Consider the following 23,507-nt stretch of genomic DNA (forward strand, 5'->3'; position numbering starts at 1 on the left):
GGACTCCAAAGTCCGTCATCAAGATAGGCCCTCGATAATGTGGAGGGCCAAACCTGCGAGAGGGGAGAATCTCGCAGGGCGAGGAGTTCCGACACCGAATACATATAATCATCAGGGGAGCCAAAGTCCAAGCGTAGGGGGACCACCGATGTTACAAACATAGGGAAAATTCCAGTCCATGGTCAGGCCGCCAAGCTCCATTGTCCTCTCACGACAATGGCAAAGGAGGTGCGTATCATTTGACCCCAGAAGATGCCGAAGAAGTAAAACAAATACAGAATGCATTTTGCTGAAGATATAGATATCTCTGCTCTCACTAATGAAGAAGCAAAAAGAATTCTACAAAGGCTTCAGGAGGAAAATAACAGAAGAGCTGCTTTTGAAGGCGAAGCACTACGACTGAGGTCAGTAACTCCCCCTTCTAATTATGCAAGCTCTCAAACTGTCTCCCCAGAACCTTCTGAATTTGTAACGCTTGATGCAGAGCCAGATTTTCCACAAACTGCAAAGTTTTTTCACTCCCGCATAGAGAGAGAAGTAATTTACTATCCTCCTCAAAACTCTGAGATCACCCAGCGTGAGATGGCCATCAAATCCTACCGTGAGCATGTAAAATATTATGAAAATGAACTGTTTCGATTTAAGAGGGATTTGTTTATGCTGGAACAAGAAAAGGCAGAGCCCCGTGATTTAAGATTTTCAAAAAGCGCCATCTTGTCTTCTTCCTCAGAGCCAAAGACACACCCCCTGGTGGATTCTGTGTCAGACCAATTAAAACAAAGAGCAGTGCATACGTCACATGAAAGTCTCCCTGATCAAGTTACACATAAACCTGCCACACAGTCATTTCTTGTAACTGGGCTGCCCGAAGCTAAAGGTGCAGCACCATCTGCTGGCGAAAGTAATTTACTACAGGAAGCTGAAATGCCACAAGTGTTTCCACGGGCCCAAACTCCAACACCCCCTGGTGGTGCTGGTGTCTTTTTAGATGGAACACAACCATGCTTAATGCAGCAAAGGCAAATGACTGCATCTCCAGCAGGTCATGCTAATATTGCAGCTCAAGCACAAATGGCAGCTGGAATACAGCAGATTCCAGTGCAACAGCCACAGCAGCTACAAATGCCTGCATATGTGCCACAGCCACAAGTGCAAATAGGGCCAGCTCCTGGTCCACCTCCAATGGCACAACCAAGACCATTTTTAGGTCCACAACAGGCACAGCAAATACCACAGGCATTTCTGCCAGCACAGCCAGCATACCAAATGCAGGCTCCTTACCAGGCATTTTCTGTCTCTCCATTAACTGGTGAGTCAAAACTAAAAATGTCAGGACACAATTATAAAGCCTGGGTCAGTGAGATTACACTATTGCTTCTTAGAGAAGGCACTCACTGCATGATTTTTAACCCTCCTGCTCAGCCTTGGACTTTTGCAATAAGAGAGTTAGAGATAAGAGCTCGCACAACATTATTGATGTCCATGGATACTGAACTGCAGGTCACTTTTCCACCAAATACAACAGCCCGACAAATTTGGGCTGAATTGGAAAATTGCTACAGGCCTGTCTCAATTGAATCTTCATGTTTACTCATGTCTGAACTCCACGGTTCGAGATTGAAACCTGGTGAACAAATTGGAGGACATTTGACCAAACTGAAAGGTCTGAAAACAGAATTGAGAGAAAGAGGCCATAACATTGAAGATATTCAAATGATCAGCATCATTATTAACTCTTTGAATTATGAATGGAAAGATGCTGTTACAAAAATTAACCAAGTCCCTATTGCTCAACGCACAGTGGACAATGTCTGTAGACTTTTAATTGAGGAAGAGGCATTCATGTTGGCCACGCCACATTTGAGAGGACCACCCGCATCAAAAGCTCCAGCTAGGCACCCCTTCCGAGGAAGGACCTACGCTCCAAGGATGCCAAGGTGCGACACCTGCAATCGTATGGGACATGCCACCCGGGATTGTCCCCAACGAGTTCCAGCTCCCGTCACATACCAGCCCAGAGGAACAGATTCCAGAGGCAGAGGCAGAGGCAGAAGACAAGGTCGTCGTGGTCCCCGGCGTGATCCACAAACTCCACTCGCCACACTGGCTTTAACCAATGATCCACAACCTCAACCAGAGTACGACAGACGACTCCTGTGGACTTTGGACAGTGGTGCAGCATTGCATGTTACCTACAGAAAGGAACTTTTCACAGAAATGCACGAGCCTGAACCTGAACTACGTGAACTTTATTCTTTTTCAAATCATCCTTGTCAGGTCAAAGGAAAAGGAACTGTTTATGTTGAAGAGCTCGATGCATTCATTCCTGATGTTTATTATATACCAACAGCAACCAGTAATTTGCTTAGTCAGAGTCACTTGTCTAGAATGTTAAAATTCCAGGTTCACCACCTTGAAAATGCAAGTTACATAGTTAAAGATGGAGATATTGTTGCTGGAACCATATTAATTGGTGATGTTTATTACTTAAAGCCAAAGCCTAAACTGCAAACCCAGGCAAGTATACAAACTCCAAAAAGGGAGAGCACAGGCCCAGAGAGAGATGCTCCAGTGAGAGATCTTGTTGCTACCCCTAAGGCTCCTAAAGCTAACGAAAAGAGAATTGGTAAACAGGTTGCTCAGAGCAAGCCTGAGGTTCCGCATAAAAATGTTAATGTTGAGAATTCACTAACAGGTAAACCTTTGCATTCTAGGTGTATCCACAAATGGCATAGAAGATTGGGGCATGCCAGTTTCCGTGTTCTTAGGAAGATGCCGGAGTTCGCAAAAGGTTTGGATCTAAAGGGGTGTAAGGTGTTTCTGGATTGTGCTGTCTGCAAAAAGGCCAAATCCAAAGCAGCAGCCATTCCCAAACATGCTACATGCCTGTCAACATGCATTTTTGATTTGGTTCACACTGACATAGTTGGTCCTTTCCCACCATCATTTGGTAGTAGAAAATATTTTCTAACAATTGTTGATAATTACTCTAGATATGGATATGTATATCCTATGAAAGAAAAATCTGAGACCCTTCAGATCTTTAAAGACTTTGCAGCCCTTGTTTCTACCCAACACCAAGTTCGCATCGCCAGAATCCAGAGTGATCGTGGTGCCGAATTCATGTCTCAGCGTTTCCAGGACTGGATGCGTAAGAATGGAATTATTCATCAGACGTCGGCCCCTTACACACCGGCTCACAATGGAGTCGCAGAACGAAGACAAGGGGTCCTGCAAACCATGATGCGTTGTCTCCTAGAAGACGTCAACCTTGGTAAGATATACAACTCACAGCTCACAACTTCCATTCGTTTGAGGATGATGACTGTGATGTCCTAAGCTTTAAAAATTCCTGCCAAAATTTGATGGTAAATTGCACTCTGCGGTGAGAAATTATTCATTGTGGAGTGCTGTGTTGTCTATAGATGTGATGAATGAACAGCTTGGCTAAGGTGCGAGCAGAAGAGACTTTTTACCAGGACACAAAATAGAATTGTTTGGAGGGGAGGAAGCTGACGTCACTTCAGGACAGTCAGAGGATTCTGGTGCTCCAGGATCGCTGCTGATAGCCCCGCTGCTAGACGGTCCTTTTTGGACGTCATAGTCTTGTTTTGACTGTGATAGTGGAGGGCACATCCTGACGATCCCAAGGATATTGCAAAGTCCCTGGCTGATCCAGGAGAAGCCCTTTTTCTCACAGCGGGGTGGCAGCCATTCTGGCTGCTGAAGCTGTGACAGCTCCAGGAGAGAATTTGAATGACAATGAGCCAATGCGGTGAGAGAGCTTAACTTTAACTTTAACTATACAAAGAACACCCTGCTGTGAAATGATAAGAGAATTGAAGATTAAAAGAAACTAAGTAGCGAATTTAATTAGGACTTGTTTCCCCCCCCCCCCCCAAACTATCTAATTTGGTAGACTTTAAAACTCCGTTTTACTAAGGATCGAGACTGGATTGAAAAAGATTGACAAACTAAGAGGCTAACATTGGCAAACCTTTGTGCCTTTTCCTTTTAAAATATTTTTTCTTTGGGACTGAATTTTTTTCCTCTTTTTGTTTTCTTTCTTTTTATGCTTTTGCAGTAAAGTTTAAACTTTAAAATTACTATTTTGCTGACAAGGAAGTTTGCAATCATAAGCTGCAGAAAGGACAGGAGAGTGTGTAATACTGCCATCTGTTGGAAAAGAAACTTTGTTATTTGTTTTGATACAAGTAACAAGTTGAGAAGATTAACCCAAGGACTCTGAACCTACTGGCTGATAAGATTGTTGTGAAAGCATCTGAGGAAATTGGAACTATTTGTATTGTTTACCTAGGTGCTCCTTGTGGATCTATAAGAAGTAGGAGTCTGGAAACATTGTAGAAGAAATTGGAACCTCTTTTGATTTTTATTATTCTTTCCTGCCTTGGTTAAGTGATAACTCTCTGTACATCTTTACTGCATAGATATGTTCAATGGACTTTTTTTTCCTCTTTTACATAACTGAATTGGATTAAGGCGACCAAGAACCTGAAGATTGATTTTTTATTTTTTATTTTTGAGTTTTTATTTTTTGGTCTTTTGGGGGGGGGGGCTTTCTTTTTTCCTTTCTTCTTTTTGCCTTTTTTTAAACTTCTTTTTTTTTTATTCTTTTGGCCCATAAAAGTGGATTAGGGTCTTGAAGAACCTGAAGAATTGTTCCATTTCTTTCCTTTTTCTTTTCTTTCCTTTTCTTCACTTTTTTCCTTTTTTTTTTTTTAACTTCTTATTGTTTTGGAGTTTTTTTTTGGCCTGGCTTTGGCCTGACCTTGGTTTTGGCTGATTACTGGAAAGAATGAGCAGAAAAGTAGGGACAGTGGGATCCTCTGCTACCATGCCTTCCTCGTCACCATCTGGAGGACAGTGATCAATCCAGACCATGCTTCAGCAGGAGAAAGAGGAAGTGAGAAAGAGAAAGACATGACAATGCAAATGATTCTTCAAACAGTCCAAAGGATGGAACAACAACTGCTTAAGACAGATCAACAACTACACAAGACAGATAAAAAAGTGGCAAACATTCAGCAAGTGATGCTGAAATATGAAGAGAGATTGCAAAAGCTTATACCTTGAAGTATAAGGAGAAAGAAATTGTGGTTTTGAAACAAATACCAAGAAAAGTGAGAGAGAGGAGAAGAGAATATCAATTTCTGACCAAAATACTTCAAAAAGGCGTGAACTACAGATGGCTAGTACCAGAAGGGTTAGTCTTAACGTGGCAACTTCAAAGATATAGATTGAATACAATTGATAAAGCGAAAGCATTTTATGAAGATTTTTTGAAAGAGAAGGAAATGGAAATGGAAACCCAAACAAAAGTTGTGCCAGTAGAATTCCGAGAAGAAGAGTTGGCAATGATTGAAGCAGTAGAAGGCGCAGTAGGAGGTATTGTGGAATATACGGAACAACAGGAAGTTAGATCAACTAGAGCAGCAAAACCTACATATAAAGTATGAACATGGAAGAAAGAAAATTAATTTCAATAAATATAAATGGACTTAACTCAGCCATTAAAAGAAAGGTCTTTCATAAATTAGAGAAACTAAAATTTGATATAATCTGTCTACAAGAAGTAGATATTAAAAAAAAATATGAACAATTATTGATACAACTTAAACTTGGAAAAAATTTTATATCATTGCCACAATGTAAAAAAAGAGGAGTGGTTTTATATATTAGAAATACAATTCCAGCTGAGCAAATATATGCAGATGAAGAAGGTAGAATTTTGATGGTGGAGATAGACAATAATATGAAAATCCTTTTAGTAGCAATATATGCTCCAAACAACAATCAAAGTGACTTTTATAGAAAACTACATATGAAGATAATTGAATTAGAAAATGACAACATATGTATGATGGGTGATTTTAATGGTGTTGTGGATGGAAATTTGGACTATAAAACACATAAAACAGCAAGAAATAGTAGAAAAATTCTACCGAAGTCCTTTTTTAAGATGACAGAGGAAATAAATTTAAAAGATGCATAGAGAGATAGAAATGGAAAAAATAGACAATACACTTTTTATTCAGAAAGACACTCATCTTGGTCTAGACTAGCTATGATATGGACAACAATGGAATTGACTTTGAATATAGAACAAATAGATATAGAAACAAACCTATGGGCATATCACAATCCTGTGATAGCTACTTGGAAAGGACGGAAAAGAAGATTCAGATGGACTTTAAATAATATGATTTTAAAAGAGAAAGATTTTGTACAGAAAATGGAAAGGGAGCTGGCTTTTTTCTTCAAGAATAAGAAAGAAGGCACATCAATACAAAATCTTTGGGACACGATGAAGGCCTATGCAAGAGGTTTAATAATGGACTACACAAAGAAGAGAAATTTTGAAGAAAAGACAAACACATAAATTATTGGAAGATGATTATAAGAGATTTGAAAAGGAACTCCAGAATTGCCCACATAAAAAAGAAGTTAAAGTGAAAATGGATACTATAAAGCATAACATGGACTTACTGGAGAAAGAAGAATTAGCCCAAAAAATTAGAAGTACTAAACAAAACTATTTTGAGAATGCAAACAAACCAGGAAGATGGTTAACATACAAGTTGAAAAAAGAAAGCGAGTCAAGAAAAATAGCACAGTTAATTGATGACCAGGGGCAAGGCAAATTTGCAAATAAAGAGATGGGAAAAATAATACAGGAATATTATAGACAACTTTATGAGAGAGAAAAGATAGAGGAGGAAAGTGTGACAAGATATTTACAGAAAGCAAATTTACCTCGGATTCCCAAAGATGTGGAAGAGATGTTAGAGGGGAATATAATGATGATGGACTTAACAGAAGCAATTAAGAAACAGAAAAATGGAAAGGCATCAGGGCCAGATGGTTTGCCTGTAGACTACTATAGGACATTACAAGATTCTTTAAGTCTCCCATTATTAGAAGTTATAAATTAAGTGATGACGAAAAAGAAAATACCCAAATCATGGACTGAAGCATATATTACATAAAGGTAATATGATTCATAAAGAAGACACAGACCCACAACAAATCAAAAACTATAGGCCTATATCCCTGCTGAATTCAGATTATAAAATTTTTGCTTCAATACTGGCAGAAAGACTTAAAATATATTTAAATAACTTTATACACTCAGACCAAAATGGATTCCTTCCAAAAAGACAGATTATAGAGATAATATTAGAATAATTTTGGATACTCTGGAATACTATGAAGCCCATCCTGAAAAACAGATGGCTTTGATATTTTTAGATGCACAAAAAGCTTTTGATAATGTGAATTGGTGATTCATGCTGCTTCAAATGGAACAGATGGGCTTTGGCCGAAAATTTATTCAGGCAATAGAAACTATCTACCACAAACAAACGGCAAAAGTAATGATAAACGGAGAATTAACTGATTCTATTGAGATAGAAAAAGGTACCAGACGAGGATGTCCACTGTCCCGACTGTTGTTTATATTGACATTAGAAGTCTTAAATAGAAATATTAGAGAAGAAAAAGATATAAAAGGAATGAAAATTCAAAAAGAAGAATACAAATTGCAAGCATTTGCTGATGGCCTGGTCTTTATTACTGAAGAACCATTAATAATAATAATAATAATAATAATAATAATAATAATAATAATAATAATAATAATTATTATTATTATTATTATTATTATTATTATTATTATTATTATTATTATTATTATTATTATTATTTTATTTCTATACCGCCCTTCTCCCGAAGGACTCAGGGCGGTGTACAGCCAATTTAAAAACACAATAAAGAACATTAATTAACATCAATAAATACACTGGTAGAGAATATTGGAGAGTTTGGGAAAGTAGCTGGTTTGAAAATTAATAAAGATAAAATGAAGATTTTGACCAAAAATATGTTGACAAAGCAAAAAGAATTATTGATGGAGATATCAAAGATACAGGTCATTAATAAAGTTAAATACTTTTGACAGCAAGGTGTAGTACACTTAAAGAAAACAACTATAATAAACTTAAACAACAGATGGGGGCAGACTTGGCGAAATGGGAAAATTTGCAGCTCTCCTTGATTGGTAGGATATCAACTATTAAGATGAATATTTTGCCTAGAATTTTATATCTGTTCCAGACAATTCCAATTAGATTGGGGAAAGACTTTTTTGAAGATTTGAATAAAATGATGTTAAAATATATTTGGCAGGGAAAGAAGGCGAGGATAAAATTAAAGTTATTACAAGATGCTAGAATGCGGGGAGGCTTTGGTTTACCTAATTGGGAACTTTATTATCAAGCAACAAGCCTGATGTGGATTAAAGAATGGATAACTTTAAGAAATATTAGATTATTGAATCTAGAAGGACATGATATGTTGATGGGATGGCATGCTTTTTTATGGTATAAAGGAACAAAAATGCAGGGGTATTTTAGAAGACACTGCATATGTGAGGCTCTGTTACTGAATTGGGAGAAGATTAAAAAACAACATTATTTGAAAGTTCTAGTCTGGGTATCTACAATTGAAACATTTTCATATTCAGTAGTATTCAGAAGGGAACAAATTGTTAGATATAGTGAATTAATGGATGAAAAGGGTAAACTTAAAACAAAGCAAGAATTAGAAGAACAGGGTTTCAAGATGGATTGGTTTTCTTACTGGCAAATACGTTCTAGATATGAAGAAGATTCTAAACAAGAAGATTTTTATAATGTTATGAGTAATTTAGATAAGATTTTAATGGGTTATGATGACTATGTGATTAAAAAATTATATGGATACTTGTTAGAGGTAGAATTGGAAGAAGAATAAGTTAGAGTCAATGATAGCGTGGGGGGGAACTTTGGTCATGGTATTGATTTAGAAAAATGGCAAAAATTGTGGTCGCAGAATTATAAAATGACAATGTCTACAGCATATAAGGAGAATTTGTATAAGATGTTTTACAGGTGGCACCTACCCCCGACAAGGATAGCCAGAATGTTCAAGAATAAATCGGAGAAATGTTGGAAGTGTCATCAGACTCCAGGATCGTATTACTATATGTGGTGGACATGTGTAGAAGCTAAAAGATATTGGACTAAGATACACATGTGGTTGGAAAAACTGACAAAGAAACATATTGACTTTAAACCAGAGATATTTTTATTGGGGATTTTACCAGAAACATATAACTGTTGTGGCCCGCCAGTGGCTAGCGCGGATTGCAGCTGATTCTGATGACGAGGAGGCTGGTTGGCCCTGCACCAGCAGCCTGTGCAGTTGGCGCTTGAGTCAGACAGTGAGGAGGCTGGAGAAGATGTGGTGCCAGAGGCAGGGATTCAGCCAGGGCCTTCAGAACCTCCAGAAGCTTCTTTAAGTGAAGAGGATGAAGAGGAGGAGCCTCTTCTCAATGCATGGGCACGCAGATCTGCCAAAAGGCAGGAGTGGTTCCTCAGGAGGAGGTCTCCTCGAGAGTAAGGCTTGGGGCTAATTGGCCACTCCCTTAACCTATTTAAGAAAGAACGCTGCTTGCAACAAGCTGTAGAGAACAACTTTAGTTCACTCTCTTTCGTGTCTGCAAAACTGCTTCTGGGCCTTCTGCCAACTCTAGTAAAACTGTGATTTACCTTAGCATTCTGGTAGGCTGTTAAGACAATTCATTAACAGCCTTTGAAATAATAAAGACTAAGTTATTTTGAGTAAATAAGCTTTGTAAAGAGTTTGTGTGTGCTGTGTCTTTGGGGTCTGTAGCTGGGGCAGAACAATAACAGAGAATTGCAATATTTAATTGTGAATGTTTTAAGAGCGACTAGAATCGTATTTGCTAAAAATTGGAAAGGAGAGAAGTTACCTACTACCTGAAATGAGTAAATTGACATTTGAAATCAGAGAACAGGAAGATAAACAATATTATTTCATATGGGTTTTATCAATGGATAGATAATAAATCATGGAATTGAAGTATGAAATATGGGGTTGATGTAAAGATAAAATATCTGATTTTTTTTCTATAAAAGATATAAGTTTCTGTTATAAATTGGTATTTTAGAAATGGATTTATGCACAAGAGAATATGAACCGTTCAACTCACTGTCTGTAATTGTTTGGAAAGATGATGGTTTTATGTTTTGTTTTTGTTTTAAAATAAAAAAATTTCTCAAAAAAATGCACTTGTTTGGAGAATAAATCAGTAATCACCCAAATTACGGTGATTCCAGAGCTTTCTGGTAGCTCCACTATAAAGTCCATAGAAATTTCCTTCCACAGCCTGGAGGAGTCCTGGTGTTTTCCCTTGTCACCATTTGGTCAAAGTGCAAACAGGTGAGCTAGCCATGTAACTTTGAATGTCCTTTTTAAGTGACGACCACCAAAGTGAGGCTTAATCACATGTAGTGTTTTTATAAAGCCAAAATGTCCAGCTGTTTTGGAATCATAGTTTTTCTCCAGAATTATTATCTCTAGCTTTCTGGGATCTAGAGCTTTGCCCCCCCCCCACTTAGTTTAAACCTCCTTGCATTGTGCATTTGTTCTTAAGCACCTGGAACCACTTGCCTCCCTCTAATGCTGCCTTCAGAGTGTTTACTATGCCTTCTCTCTCTGGGGGTTCTCCTTTTGTCTGCACTTGGGTGACTGGAGCTGCGAGTTGGCGAGCTGGAACAACTGGCTTATTTCCTATGTGGAACTGTTGTACTGAGTCATCCTGGAAAGTGAATTGGCTAAAAAAAATTTCCCGCTTGGGTGATGGCAGAGGGTAAAATTAAACCAAGTACTCAGCCCACCGGACTTGCTTGGCTGATAGCCGTTGGGGCGTTTTTAGGGCTTCTAGATTCTTGTGGTCAGTTCACACCTTGAAAGGGGTCTTGCTCACTTACAGGAAATGCCTCCACACTAGGAGCGCCTAGCCCACTGCATAAGCCTCCATTTTCCACTTCAGGGGCTGACTTGGTTTGAGTCTCCTCTCCCCATTCATCTTTAGTAGATTGGTTATGGGGAGGGCTATTTGGGTGAATGACAGGATAAATTGGTGGTAAAAGTTTGTGAATCCCAAAAAGCTTTGAAGTTGTTTTCTGGTGTGGACAGGACCCACTCCAGCACCACCTTAACTTTCTCGAGGTCCATCTCTATCCCCCATGGGAAATGTGGTAGTCCCAATAGTCAATTTTACTCTGATGGAACACACACTTTGAAAGTTTGGCATATAGCTGAGCAGCCCTAGGTTTTTTGAGTACTGCTCTAACTAGTTTCACATGCTCCACCATAGTCCCCATATAGATCAATATGTCATTCAGGTAGACCAACATGGCCTTGTACATGTGTTCATGCCGCGCCTCATTTATCAGCTGGATGCAAACTGTGCTGGGGGGGGGGCTTGTAGTCCAAAGGGGAGGACCCTGAATTGAAAACACTCTAAGGAAGAATTAAAATCAGTTTTCCATTCGTCTCCTTTCTTAATCCTGACTTCGTAATATGCCTCTCACTGGTCCAATTTAGTAAAAATGTTCCTTTTGGCTAAATGAGCTAATATGTCCTTCATCGGTGGTAGTAGGTAGATGTCTTCCACACACACAGCATTTAATCCTCCATTTAACAAAGGGACCCATTCTTTTTTTCCCAAAATAGCACTGGGGCAGCCATCCTAGGTCAAGCTGATTGGATAAACCCCCATTTTAGGTTTTTTTCTATAAAAAGACACAGCTCCTCCAGCTCCCTTTGGGGTGATTGAGTACAGTTTTAGCTTGGTTAGCACAGAACCCAGCAGGATCTCTACGGAGCAGTCTGTTGGTCAATGGAATGGGAGGTCATCTGAACCCTTTTCACCAAATATGTCTCATAAATCCTGGTACTCCATGGGGAATTAGGGATTGACTTTCTTCCAATCTTGCATGGTAGCCCCCACCTCCTGCCTCGGCTTCAGGATTGGTAGATTCCTACCTGACTTCAATTTAAGCTCAATCCATCAGATTTTAGCTGTTAGGGTGTGAAGTATTTGTTGCTTGTGCAACGAGCAGAGCAGAAACACACAGGGAAGGAGATAAACGTGCAGCTCGTGTGAGAAAAATACTTTATATACAAGATAAGAAGCAATCTCGGTGTAGGTAAAACAGTCCAAGGTCATAAACAGTAATATCAGTCCAGTAAGTATCTTCCCTTACCAAAGCAAACAGACTTTAGTAACTCTCGGTATACAATACCATATAACAATCCAGTTTAACACCAATTAGCAGAAAACGCAGGAAGCAACAGGAACGGGTACAATCAGGAACAAGGAATGCTTCTCTGCGCTGCTTATTTATGCACTGTAGCCTAATTGCAGGGTTCAGCAAACCCTGATTACGTGGCTCAGTTGTTTCTTAAAGAAACAGATATATTGCCTGACCAACAAGTTAGGAGTAAGCTACAAGCTGAACCTAACATTCTCCCCATTGGGCAGGATAATATACACAATCGATACAGAAACAAAAATACACATCCAAATCATACATTGTACAGTGGTATCAGTTACATTTCAGATTCTTAATCCAAATCTTTCACAACAATTGGTGTGTTTAATGGCACCTTGCGCTTTGGTAAAATTATCGGCAATATTGTCCTCTGATGCGCAATATTCCAATGTAATCATGTTATCCTTAACACATTGCCGAACATTCAGATAACGTATATCAGTGTATTTAGTCCTTGTCTTTACAGCAAGATTCGTTGCCATTTTAATGGCTGCCTCGTTATCTTCATAAACCGTAATAGGATAGTCCATTTTGAATCCAATATCTTCCATCAACTGTTTATAATAAATCAGTTCACTACATGTAAGTGATAGACAAGAAAACTCCGCTTCCATGGTAGACAAACTGATGTGTTTCTGGCGAATTGATCTCCATCCAATCAGGCAGTTATGATTGCTAGTCCAGACGTAGATTTTCTGGCAAAACTGGCATCAACATATGCCTTTAACACCATATTGGCATTTGGTTCTAAATACATAGCAAAATGTAATGTTCTTTTAAGATATCTAATACGTTTTGCAGCTTGCCAATGCCTATTAGTAGGCTCTGAACTATATTGTGCTAGTTGATTAACACTAAAAGCTATATCAGGCCGTGTCCAGTTGCTCAAATACGACAAACTGCCTATTAATGATTGATACAGTTCTTTACTGAACTGTGGACTCTGCAAACTATCCTGCTGGAATTCTTGTGTCATAGGAGTCTTGGCAGGTTTACATAATTCCATCCCATATTTTTTCAACAATTTGCAGATTTTATTAGATTGTGAAATTTTAAATCCTCTAGATGTTTTCAGGATATCCAGCCCTAGATAATGCTGTATATGTCCTAGATTTCTAAGTTTGAATTTTGTTTGCAACTGACCGATAATCTCTCTGGCCTCAGCGTCAGTTCTGGTAATTATGGCAATGTCGTCTGTAAAGAGTAACAAGAATGAAACACATCCATCCTGTTCTTTTTTAAACAGACATTTATCTGCTACGCCCTCATAGAACCCAATGTTATGTAATTCCTGCACTATACATTGGTTCCACTTGTAACCTGATTGCCTTAAACCATATAGGCTTTTTTGTAGCCTCCAACACTCAGTGCTATCCTGTGTATCATAACCAGGAGGTTTCTTCATATATATTGTATGCCTCAACGGAGCGTTCAAGTAAGCTGTCTCGACATCTATATGAGTAATAGAGCATTTATTTCTAGCTGCCCAAACCAGCATCGTTCTCAAAGTGCTCGCTCGTAAACTTGGAGCAAAAACCTCATCATAGTCTCTATCTGTCTGTGAGAACCCTTGTGCAACAAGCCGAGCTTTATGGGTTACTACCCCATCTACACTTTTCTTTACCTTGTAGACCCACCTACATCCTATAAGTTTCTCATTTGGTGGTATTCTTACAACTTCATAGACACCAAGCCTCTTCAATGAATCAATTTCTCTATCCATTGCCTCTTGCCAGGCTTTTTGCTCCTTTTCTGGATATAATTTTATATCATGATAACTGGATGGTTCGATATCTACTTGGCAAACCATTGTGGCTTTATAGCGATCTGGTGGATGCCGGTCCCTGAAAGATCGTCTAGGCATAACAGGACTAACATCAGGTATATTGGGTTCATCCTCCCCTAACCCTGATTCCTGTTCCTGTTCTTCAACCTTAATAGATGGTTTATCATCCATCTCAGATGAACTATCATCAGGAATATGGTCTACCTTAACATCCACATCTGTAAAACCATAGTCTGCTTTTTCTAACCTGTCCCAGCCTTCATGTTCTAGGAATTTAGCACTAGTGCTACACAAAACTTTTGTTGTTCCTTTTTCCCAGAACCTATAGGACCTATGGTTAGCCTCATAGCCAACAAAAATCATTTTCTTTGCTCTCTGTTGGTCCTTCCTTCTCTGACTAACCGGTATATGCACCCAGGCTGGTGCACCAAACGTATGTATATAACTTAAATCAGGCTTCCTCCCGTGCCATAAAGTAAAAGGTATTTTTCCTGTAGAGGAGTGCACCACATTATTTAAAATATGATTGGCACATAGTATTGCTTCTCCCCACAATTTATCAGGTAAACAAGCATCAGCCAGCATAGTCCTAGTCATAGCTTGTAGGGTCTGGCCTCTTCGTTCTATAAATGTGTTATGTTCCGGCCGAAAAGGGGCAGAACGTTTATGCTGTATCCCAGCTTCCTTCAAAAACTTAGCCAACTGATGGTTAGTAAACTCAGTTCCATTGTCAGTAACAATGCATTTCACCTTAAACCTCTGCTTCCTTTCTACAAAACGAAGCCAGTTTGTGATACATTGGAACGTATCACTTTTGGACTTCATAAGGTAGCAAAAACCGTATCTGGTAAAGTGATCAACTATACTCAAAATATAGCATGCTCCCCCTAAACTGGGTTTCTTTGGCCCTATTAAGTCTAAAAAGACTACCTCCAAAGGTTTAGTTGTTTTAAACCCATTGCAGCGGTTTGCAGGTGTAACTTTACTTGTATGCTGGTTACAAGTATTACAGTTCAGGTATTTGCTGCAAGCCCTTAACTTAATGCCTTTAGACTGCTTAACAGTCGAATGCAACAACCTGAAATTCAGATGATCAAGCCTTCTATGTAGTAAATGTACGCATTCATCATGCGGCTTTACATTTCCAAATTTAGCTTTTGACTGAACTAACAGTAATGACTTATCCCTAATAACAAATAAGTCGTTTTCTAATTCTGCAGTAACTACAGTGCCTTCACATTCCAGCAAACATTTGTTGTTTTTAAAAGTTACTGTAAACCCAGAATGTAGTAATGACTTTACAGATAAAAGGTTATATTTCAAACTAGGGATATAAAGCATGGGTAAAGGGTGCTTACTAATAGAACATTGAACAAGTCCCTCCCCAGCTACAGTCACATTCCAGCCATTAGCTAATTTGACCTTTTTAGTACTTTTCTTCATGTTTAGAAACAGTTTTCTGTTTTTTGTTATGGATTGAGAGGCACCACTATCAATCACCCACCAATCATCTCTTATATTATTAGATGAACTGGTTGCTAAATTACACCCTTTCCTGGGTTTCACAAAGTTTCTAGCAGACACTTTCTTATTTTTACAATATTTTGCAATGTGCCCCTTAGCCCCACATGCATAACAGCGTTTAACAATATTGACATTCTCATATACAGCTTCCACTTTTGGTTGCTGTTGCATCCTTAACTGGTCTCGTTCTTGCCTACGTTTGACCTCATCAAGTAACCTACCAGTTATACTGGCCAATATTAGTTCATCTCTAGACAATACTTCTAATGATGAAACAAAAGAGTCATAACTGTCATCCAACGATGAAAGAATAATATAAACTTGCTGCAGTTCAGTAAACACAAGGTCTTTCTCATGTAGCTCCTGGAAAAGCCCTGTCATGGAGTCCAGGTGAGCCATCATGTCTCCTCCTTTCTGAAGATGTAAGCGAAATAGTTTCCGTGTCAGGTAGATATGGACACCCACAGAGTCACGAACGTAGAGCCTCTTTAGCTTTGTCCAACACCTCGCAGCAGACTCTTCGCCCCAGAAATGGACAAGTTGCTGGTCTCCCAGTGTTAGACCAATGATGCATAAAGCACGCTCGTTGTCCCTGTGAAACTTCGCTATCTTTTTGGCATCTTCTTTGTCAGCAACATTCAATGCAGTTATGTCCGGTGGATTATTAACCATGTCCCACAGTCCTTCTTTTCGCAAAAGTAGACAGCATTTTGTGGACCAGGTAACATAGTTTGTACCATCCAACCGGGTTATGGTAGAATAACTTGTACCTTGCTCAAAAGCCATCATCTTGACTACTACACCCACTGCCTGCACTTCTCACTTCCACAAAAACAAATTAAAGAGCCCTGGAACGTTCTGGGCCCATAACCAATGTTAGGGTGTGTGTAAAAAGTATTTGTTGCTTGTGCAACGAGCAGAGCAGAAACACACAGGGAAGGAGATAAACGTGCAGCTCGTGTGAGAAAAATACTTTATATACAAGATAAGAAGCAGTCTCGGTGTAGGTAAAACAGTCCAAGGTCATAAACAGTAATATCAGTCCAGTAAGTATCTTCCCTTACCAAAGCAAACAGACTTTAGTAACTCTCGGTATACAATACCATATAACAATCCAATTTAACACCAATTAGCAGAAAACGCAGGAAGCAACAGGAACGGGTACAATCAGGAACAAGGAATGCTTCTCTGCGCTGCTTATTTATGCACTGTAGCCTAATTGCAGGGTTCAGCAAACCCTGATTACGTGGCTCAGTTGTTTCTTAAAGAAACAGATATATTGCCTGACCAACAAGTTAGGAGTAAGCTACAAGCTGAACCTAACATTAGCAACCCCTTCTTCCAATTCACATAAGGCTTCCACTTCCGTAGCCATGCTAGTCCCAGCACCAAATGTTTCTCCATGCCTGGGGCCACAATAAAACTCAGAATCTCTGTGTGCGCCCCCATTCACATTTCAATTGGCTTGATGACGAATGTCATTGGAATCCCCCGCTATCTAATTGGCAGTATGCCACCGGCTCTTTCAACAATCTAAGTCTCACCCCCAGCTTCTCTACCAGACAAAGTTGACCAAGCACCTAATATACCCAGAGTCCAGAAGGACCATCAAGCTGGCTTTACGCCCCAAGGATTGGAATATCAGTTCAACAGGGACGGTCGCCGGGGTGATTGGATCACTAACCAGGTCATCATTAGAGTCAATATCACTCTCCCCTGGGCTCCTAACTGGGCTGGTCAGAGTTCTCTTGCCATCCTTGGGATCAACTCGACCTCTACTCTTTCCAGGATGGTCTGATGGGTTCATGGCACTGCTGTGGTGGCGGCATCCTTTTGGTTGGGCCCTGGAGTTGTCTTCTGGGCTGGTCAGTTGGACCTACACTCAGCAGCCTGATGCCCCTCCTTCTGCACTTGAAGCAGACTGTGGAGCATTGCTGAGGGTTCTGTCTTCCCTTTTGGTCTTTCCTTCTTTTCTGGAAAGGATTTCCACCAATCTCTCACTGGATGATGCTTGTTTCAGGCAAGGTCAATCTCTGCTTGCTCAACCAGGATGTACTAACCTTGCACAGTGGTAGGGGCACCCCTGGATGGAAAGGGACAACTTGCCACAGCCTGTTGTGGTCCACCAGCAGCCTGCGGAGCTGGCAGCGGAGTCAGACAGTGAGGAGGCTAGGGAGGAACATGGGCCAGTCCTGGAGCCTGGGGAAGGCACGGATGAGGCCTCTGTGTCAGAGGCAGAGATGGGGCCACGGCCATCTGGGAGTGATGTGCGGACCCCAGAGCAGGGGTGAAATCTACTTACTTTTCTTACTGGTTCAGAAGCGCATGCGCTTATCGGTTCGAAAGCACATGCTCATCATGTGCACATGCAGAACTTCTGTGCATGCACAAAACCTGTCCATGCCCAGAAGGTAAAAAACACATTACTTCCATCGGATCGCCAAACTACCGGCCAAGATCGCTACCAGACCAGGCGATCCGGTCCGATCCAAAAGCATTTCACCCTTGTCCCAGAGTCGACAGCAGACAGGCAGAGGAACAGGAGGAGCTGTTCCTAGTGCATGCATGCAGAGCTGCCAGAAGGCAAGAGCAACTAAAGCAAAAGGGATGACTCAGGAGTAAGGCCAGGAGATGACTGGCCCATCCCATAAGGCTTAAAAGAGAAACACTTGGGCCTTTTTGCAGGAAAGCAACGTTGCTAACTCTGTTTCCAGTCAGCATCTCGTTTGTTTCTGAACTTCGTGGGGCTTTGCCAAGTAAGGCCTTTGGCAGGGTGTCAAAGAAGATAAAGGTTGGTGATTATCCCGAAGAAGTTAGTTGTTTTAATTAGTTGTTTTGCAACTAATTGGGACTCAGCTGGGAATGAACGTAATTCTCAGCTATTACAATAAAATACGTTTGTTTGGGACTAATTGTGTCTTGTAATGACTCAGTAAGCCTAGGTCACAACACAGCCAACTCGCTGCAAGACAACTCGCCATGGCCAACTCACCACGGGACAACTCACTGCAGAACAATTTAACAATTCTTTTAAATTATTTAAAATAAAAAATATATATTTTAATTTTTGCCATTCACATTTTATTCTGTCCCTCCTTTTGCATCCTTTCTTTAATGATTCTATTGCAGTATTTGTTAATGTTACTCTAACTCTTGTCCTGCAGTGAGTTGTCTTGAGGTGAGCTGGCTGTAGTGAGTTGTCCTGCAGCGAGTAGCCACAGCAAGTTGGCTGTGATGAGTTGGCTGTGGCAAGTTGGCCATGGTGAATAGGCTATGGCAAGTTGTCATAGGACACACACAAACCCAGAGAGTCAGGCTAACCTCGTCAGTTAGCCCATCTTTGAAGCAGCCAATCATGATATCTTGTGGCCAATTATTTAGGCAGTATGCCAAGTCGCAGAACTCTTTGGTGTACTCAGGTACACTCCTTCAGCCCTGGCTGATGCTTGATACGGACTCTATATTTTCAGTCAATGAGGAGGTCTTCAAAGCCCTTGCAGAGCGCCACCATGAAGCAGTTGAAATGTCTCAGCTTCAACACTTCATCATTGCCGAGGGTGACTATCCACCTTGCTGCAGTTCCTTCTAGGGCCACGGTGACACATCTCACCTTGCCACCCTCTGTGCCTATTGCTGCATGTAGGTCCAGGCTTGGGCTAGGAACAATGCCAGTTGCTGGGGATCTCTGTCAAATTTCATGCCCAGCGGTGGGGTCTTGCGGCTCCTTCTCTTTGCCAGTGCGATCCCCACAGGTGCCCTGTGCTAGGCCACTCCTCCAGATGTTGGGGCTGTGGCAGTCAATGCAGCCATGGGTCCATCCCCATTGCCCGCTGTGGTAGATGAAGTTGCCCCATCAGTCGCTGAGGCTAGGCATAGTTGCTCCCCACATAAATTTGATGTCTTGCTCCATCATCCAGTTGGCTTGGCCAGGGTCTAGGACTTTTAATCTCCGACTGTTCATTCTCCTCGGATGTGTCTTCTCAGGCAATTCTCCCCCGACTTATCTCCTCAGCTGGCACACCTCCAGCCATTTGCCCTGGGCAATGGATGCCCAGACCCTGCATCCCACATCCTTCAACACAGCCCATTCACAGAAAGAGGGTTTGTCCTGGGTGTTCTGCCCTCCATGACACTTAGCCCCCAACCAATTGGCTAGAGGGGGTGTAATAGAAATTCAGCAAGAGAGAGGTATAAAAGAATTCGCCAAAATGCCTCTCTCCCTCTCTCTCTTCCCACCAGCCTCCTCTCTACAGGGAGGTACAGTTGGTTTACTCAGAAGTAAATCTCACTAAATTCACTAGAATTGCGGCATGCAATATTTGCCTAGTATTTCAAATGGAATAGTTGGTTTACTCGGAAGTAAGAATTTTTTAGAGGACAATTAATAGAAATTCAGTGAAAGGAGAGAGGTGAAAAAGAGTTCAGACAGTAACGCTGTTACTGAGCGGGCTAAAAGCCTCCCTCCCTCCCTTCAACCAATTAGTTAACCAAGTCTGGAAGGGTCCAATAGAAAAGAATTTTTCCTTCCTTCCTTCCTTCCTTCCTTCCTTCCTTCCTTCCTTCCTTCCTTCCATCCTTTCTTCCACCCACCCACCCACAACAGCATAACATGGCAACTAGCCATGTTTGAGGCTCCTCTAGAGGGGTTGAGCTTAGCAAAGGTTGTGTTGTGACCCAGGCCCAAGTAGGTAGTATTAGACGCAAACAGTTCCAAAACAAACAGACTTTATTAGAACAGCTGAGAATTAACTCATTCTCAGCATAGTCCAAACTAAATCAAAACAAATTCTTCATAACACAAATTCTTCAGTCTAATCTCCAACCTTGTTATAATTAGGCAAACTGCCAAAGGCTTCTCCTGGCCAAAGTTCAGAAGCAGAAGACGCTGACCAGAGATAAGTGCAGCAAGACAAGAACAAGTCAATCAATGTTGTTTTCCGACAAAGAGCCCAAGAGCCGTTGCTGGTCTTTTATTTATTTATTTACTTATTACATGTATTTATATGCTGCCATTCTCCTGAAGGACTCAGGGCGGCGAACACAAGTTAAGAAACAAGTACAATAAAATCCCATTTTAAACCAAATAACATAAGGCTTTTAAGCCTTAGGAGAGGGGCCAATCATCTCTTGGCCTTACTCCTGAGTCGTCCTCTTTGCTTTAGCTGCTCTTGCCTTCTGGCAGCTCTTTTCATACGTGCACTAGGAACAGGCTCCTCCTGTTCCTCTGCCTCTCTACTGTCAGCCTCTGGAGGCTCCGGAATTCGCACATCACTCCCCGATGGCTCTGGCCCCATCTCTGCCTCCGACGCAGAGCCCTCAGCCGGGCCTTCCCCAGCCTCCAGGACTGGCTCATTCTTCCTCAGCCTCATTGCTGTCAGACTCTGCTGCCAGCTCCGCAGACTGCTGGTGGACCACAACAGGTTGTGCGTATCTGTGTCTGTGTCTGTGTCTACTGGTGAGCGGTGGCTCCACTGGATGGGCGACTGCGTGGGGTGCTTCCATTCCTCCCTACTCAGCATGTGAAAATACTGCACAGCCTCTCCCTTTTGTCTCCAGAGAGGTGGGGGGGGGAGGGATGGAGATAGAGAAGAGCAGGGGGGATTATTTTTTGGAACCTGGGTTAAGCAAAGCGGAGAAAATGTGTCTTTCAGGAGGGGCAATTGAGATGGCTAGGATATCACTTCCGGGTGGGGTGGGGATGGTGATGGAAGAGAGGAGACATATTCCCTGAGTGGTTTACAACACCAGCATATTGTTCCCACTCCAACAATCCTAGTTTTATGTAGAATTCAGTTCCCCAAAACAAGGTCCATCTTCCTTTATTTTATTTTATTCCCCCCCCCCATTGCCTGGTTTCCAGTTCAGAAGAGGAACCAACTGCACTCTAGAGTGTGATCGAGTGAAATGGCCTTTTATCTCTGCACCCTGCCTTCATTTCCTTTTTCAAAGATACACACGCACAACCTTCACTAAACTCCATCCCTCTAGAGGAGCCTCAAACATGGCTAGTTGCCATGTTATGCTGTTATGGTGGGTGGGTGGGTGGGTGGGTGAGTGGAAGGAAGGAAGGAAGGAAGGAAGGAAGGAAGGAAGGAAGGAAGGAAGGAAGGAAGGAAGGATGGATTTACTTTTGGAATAAAGGAAGGATCCAGGTGCAAGACAACCGTGTCTGGATGGAAAACGCAGAGATCCTCCCTCACAGAAAGTGCTGCCAGCTCGGATATACGTTGAGCTGATGTTATGGCAACTAGAAAGGCCACTTTCATAGTGAGGAAACAGAGGTGGACAGTCCAGAGAGGCTCAAAGCGGGCCCCAGCCAATGCATTAAGCACCTTGGTTAAATCCCCAGGTGGGATACCTATGTACAGTTGAGGGCCGTAAGTAACTGGAGCCCCTTAAAAATCTTCTAATGACTGGGTATCAAGTAAGGGGCTCCCCTTCGTTACCTGACAATACTGTGGAGATAGCTGCCACGTGCCGCTGAATGGTGCTGTGGGCCAGGCCGCAGTCTAGGCCATCTTGAAGAAATTCGAGTACCTGTGGGGCGGAAGCTGAAAGAGGATTAATCTGGTGGGAGGTGCACCACCTATAAATGGTCGACCAGGTGGTGCTGTAAATCTGATCGTGGACCTACGCCTAGAGGCTTGCACAGTGTGGATAACTCTCTTCGAATAATTGTCTCATCTCAGAAGGACCCTTTCAAATGCCAGGTGGTCAGTTGGAGCCACTGAGGCTTTGGATGAATCAGGACCCCCTGGCGCAGGATGATCTGATCTGAGGGAATCCTCCATGGTCGTGAGATGGAGAGACTGACAAGGTCCGTGAACCATGGTTGACGTGGCCAATGAGGAGCCACCAGGATGATCTCTGCCCTGTCGGTGATGACTTTCCGAAGCAGTGCTGGAATCAGGGGTAGCGGAGGAAAAGCATAGTAAAGATCTAGGGGCCACTTGAGTCAGAGGGCATTGACACCTTCCACCCCTGGCATTGGGAACCTTGAAAGGAACTGAGGAAGCTGGTTGTTCAGGTTCGTCATAAAGAGGTCAATGGTCGGAGTTCCGAACCTGCTGCATATGCCAAGGAATATGTCTGGATGGAGCTGCCATTTGGCATTATCCACCTGAGTTCTGCTGAGAAAATCCATTTGAATGTTCTCCGTCCCCGCAATGTGTTCTGCCCAGATGGAGAGGACGTTCTTTTCGGCCCACTTGCCTAGGCGAAAGGACTCCTCCATGAGTCGTCTCGAGCGAGTCCCCCCTTGGCGATCGACATGTGCCTTTGCAGCGATGTGTTCGCTCAAGGTCCAAATCATGAGATCAAGATCCTGTAGGGCTCGGCTGTACGAAAGAGCCTGGATCAAAATATTGTCCAAGTATGCCTGAAGTCTGACCGGAGTCAGCCGTAGGTGTGCCACCACGGCAGCCAGGACCTTCATGAAGCACCTTGGGGCCGAGGCAAGACCAAAGGGAAGAGCCCTGTATTGAAGGTGTCTGCCTGCATAGCTGAAGCGCAGGTACTTGCGATGGGCTGGTAGAATGGGAATGTGGAGGTAGGTTTCCATGAGATCTATTGAGATCAGGAAGTCGTTGGGACAAATCCCTTGTAAAATGGATGTTAGGGAGCACATTTTGAACCTCCGGTAGACAATGTGGGAATTGAGGGCTTTTAGATCTAGAATTGCTCGCCACCCCATCACCCCCCGAACACTTTGATACCACAAAAAGAATGGAATAGTAGCCCTGCCTCCACTGGCTTTTTGGGACCTCCTCTATAGCTTAAATCTGAAGGAGGTGTTGGACAGCCTGTTCCATCGCTGTCGCCTGGTCGTGCTTCTTGAAGGAGGGCACTGAATGAAGCGGTTTGGGGGATGAGAAAGAAATTCTGGGGGAAGGCTGACTTTTACTACCGAAAGCACCCAATAATCTGAGGTTGAATGTTCCCACCTGTCCACAAAGAGGGCCAAGCGGCCCCCAATGAGAAGGGTGGGCAGTAAG

At 42.0% G+C, this 23,507-nt stretch overlaps 1 protein-coding gene across 1 annotated transcript; it reads left to right on the forward strand.

The window, feature by feature from the left end:
- Nucleotides 1–399: 399 nt before the first annotated feature.
- LOC139319825 (uncharacterized) lies at nucleotides 400–3,735 on the forward strand (the record flags this gene model as incomplete). The annotated part of the gene is made up of 2 exons (XM_070947875.1): nucleotides 400–1,989; nucleotides 3,625–3,735. Coding segments are annotated over 2 exons (1,701 nt in total), but the record flags the coding sequence as incomplete, so codon positions are not given.
- Nucleotides 3,736–23,507: the final 19,772 nt, after the last annotated feature.

The sequence above is a fragment of the Pituophis catenifer genome, unplaced genomic scaffold (genome assembly GCF_029215685.1).
Source record: "Pituophis catenifer annectens isolate HBS135680 unplaced genomic scaffold, rPitCat1.0.hap2 SCAF_7, whole genome shotgun sequence".
Taxonomy (NCBI): Eukaryota; Metazoa; Chordata; class Lepidosauria; order Squamata; family Colubridae; genus Pituophis; species Pituophis catenifer.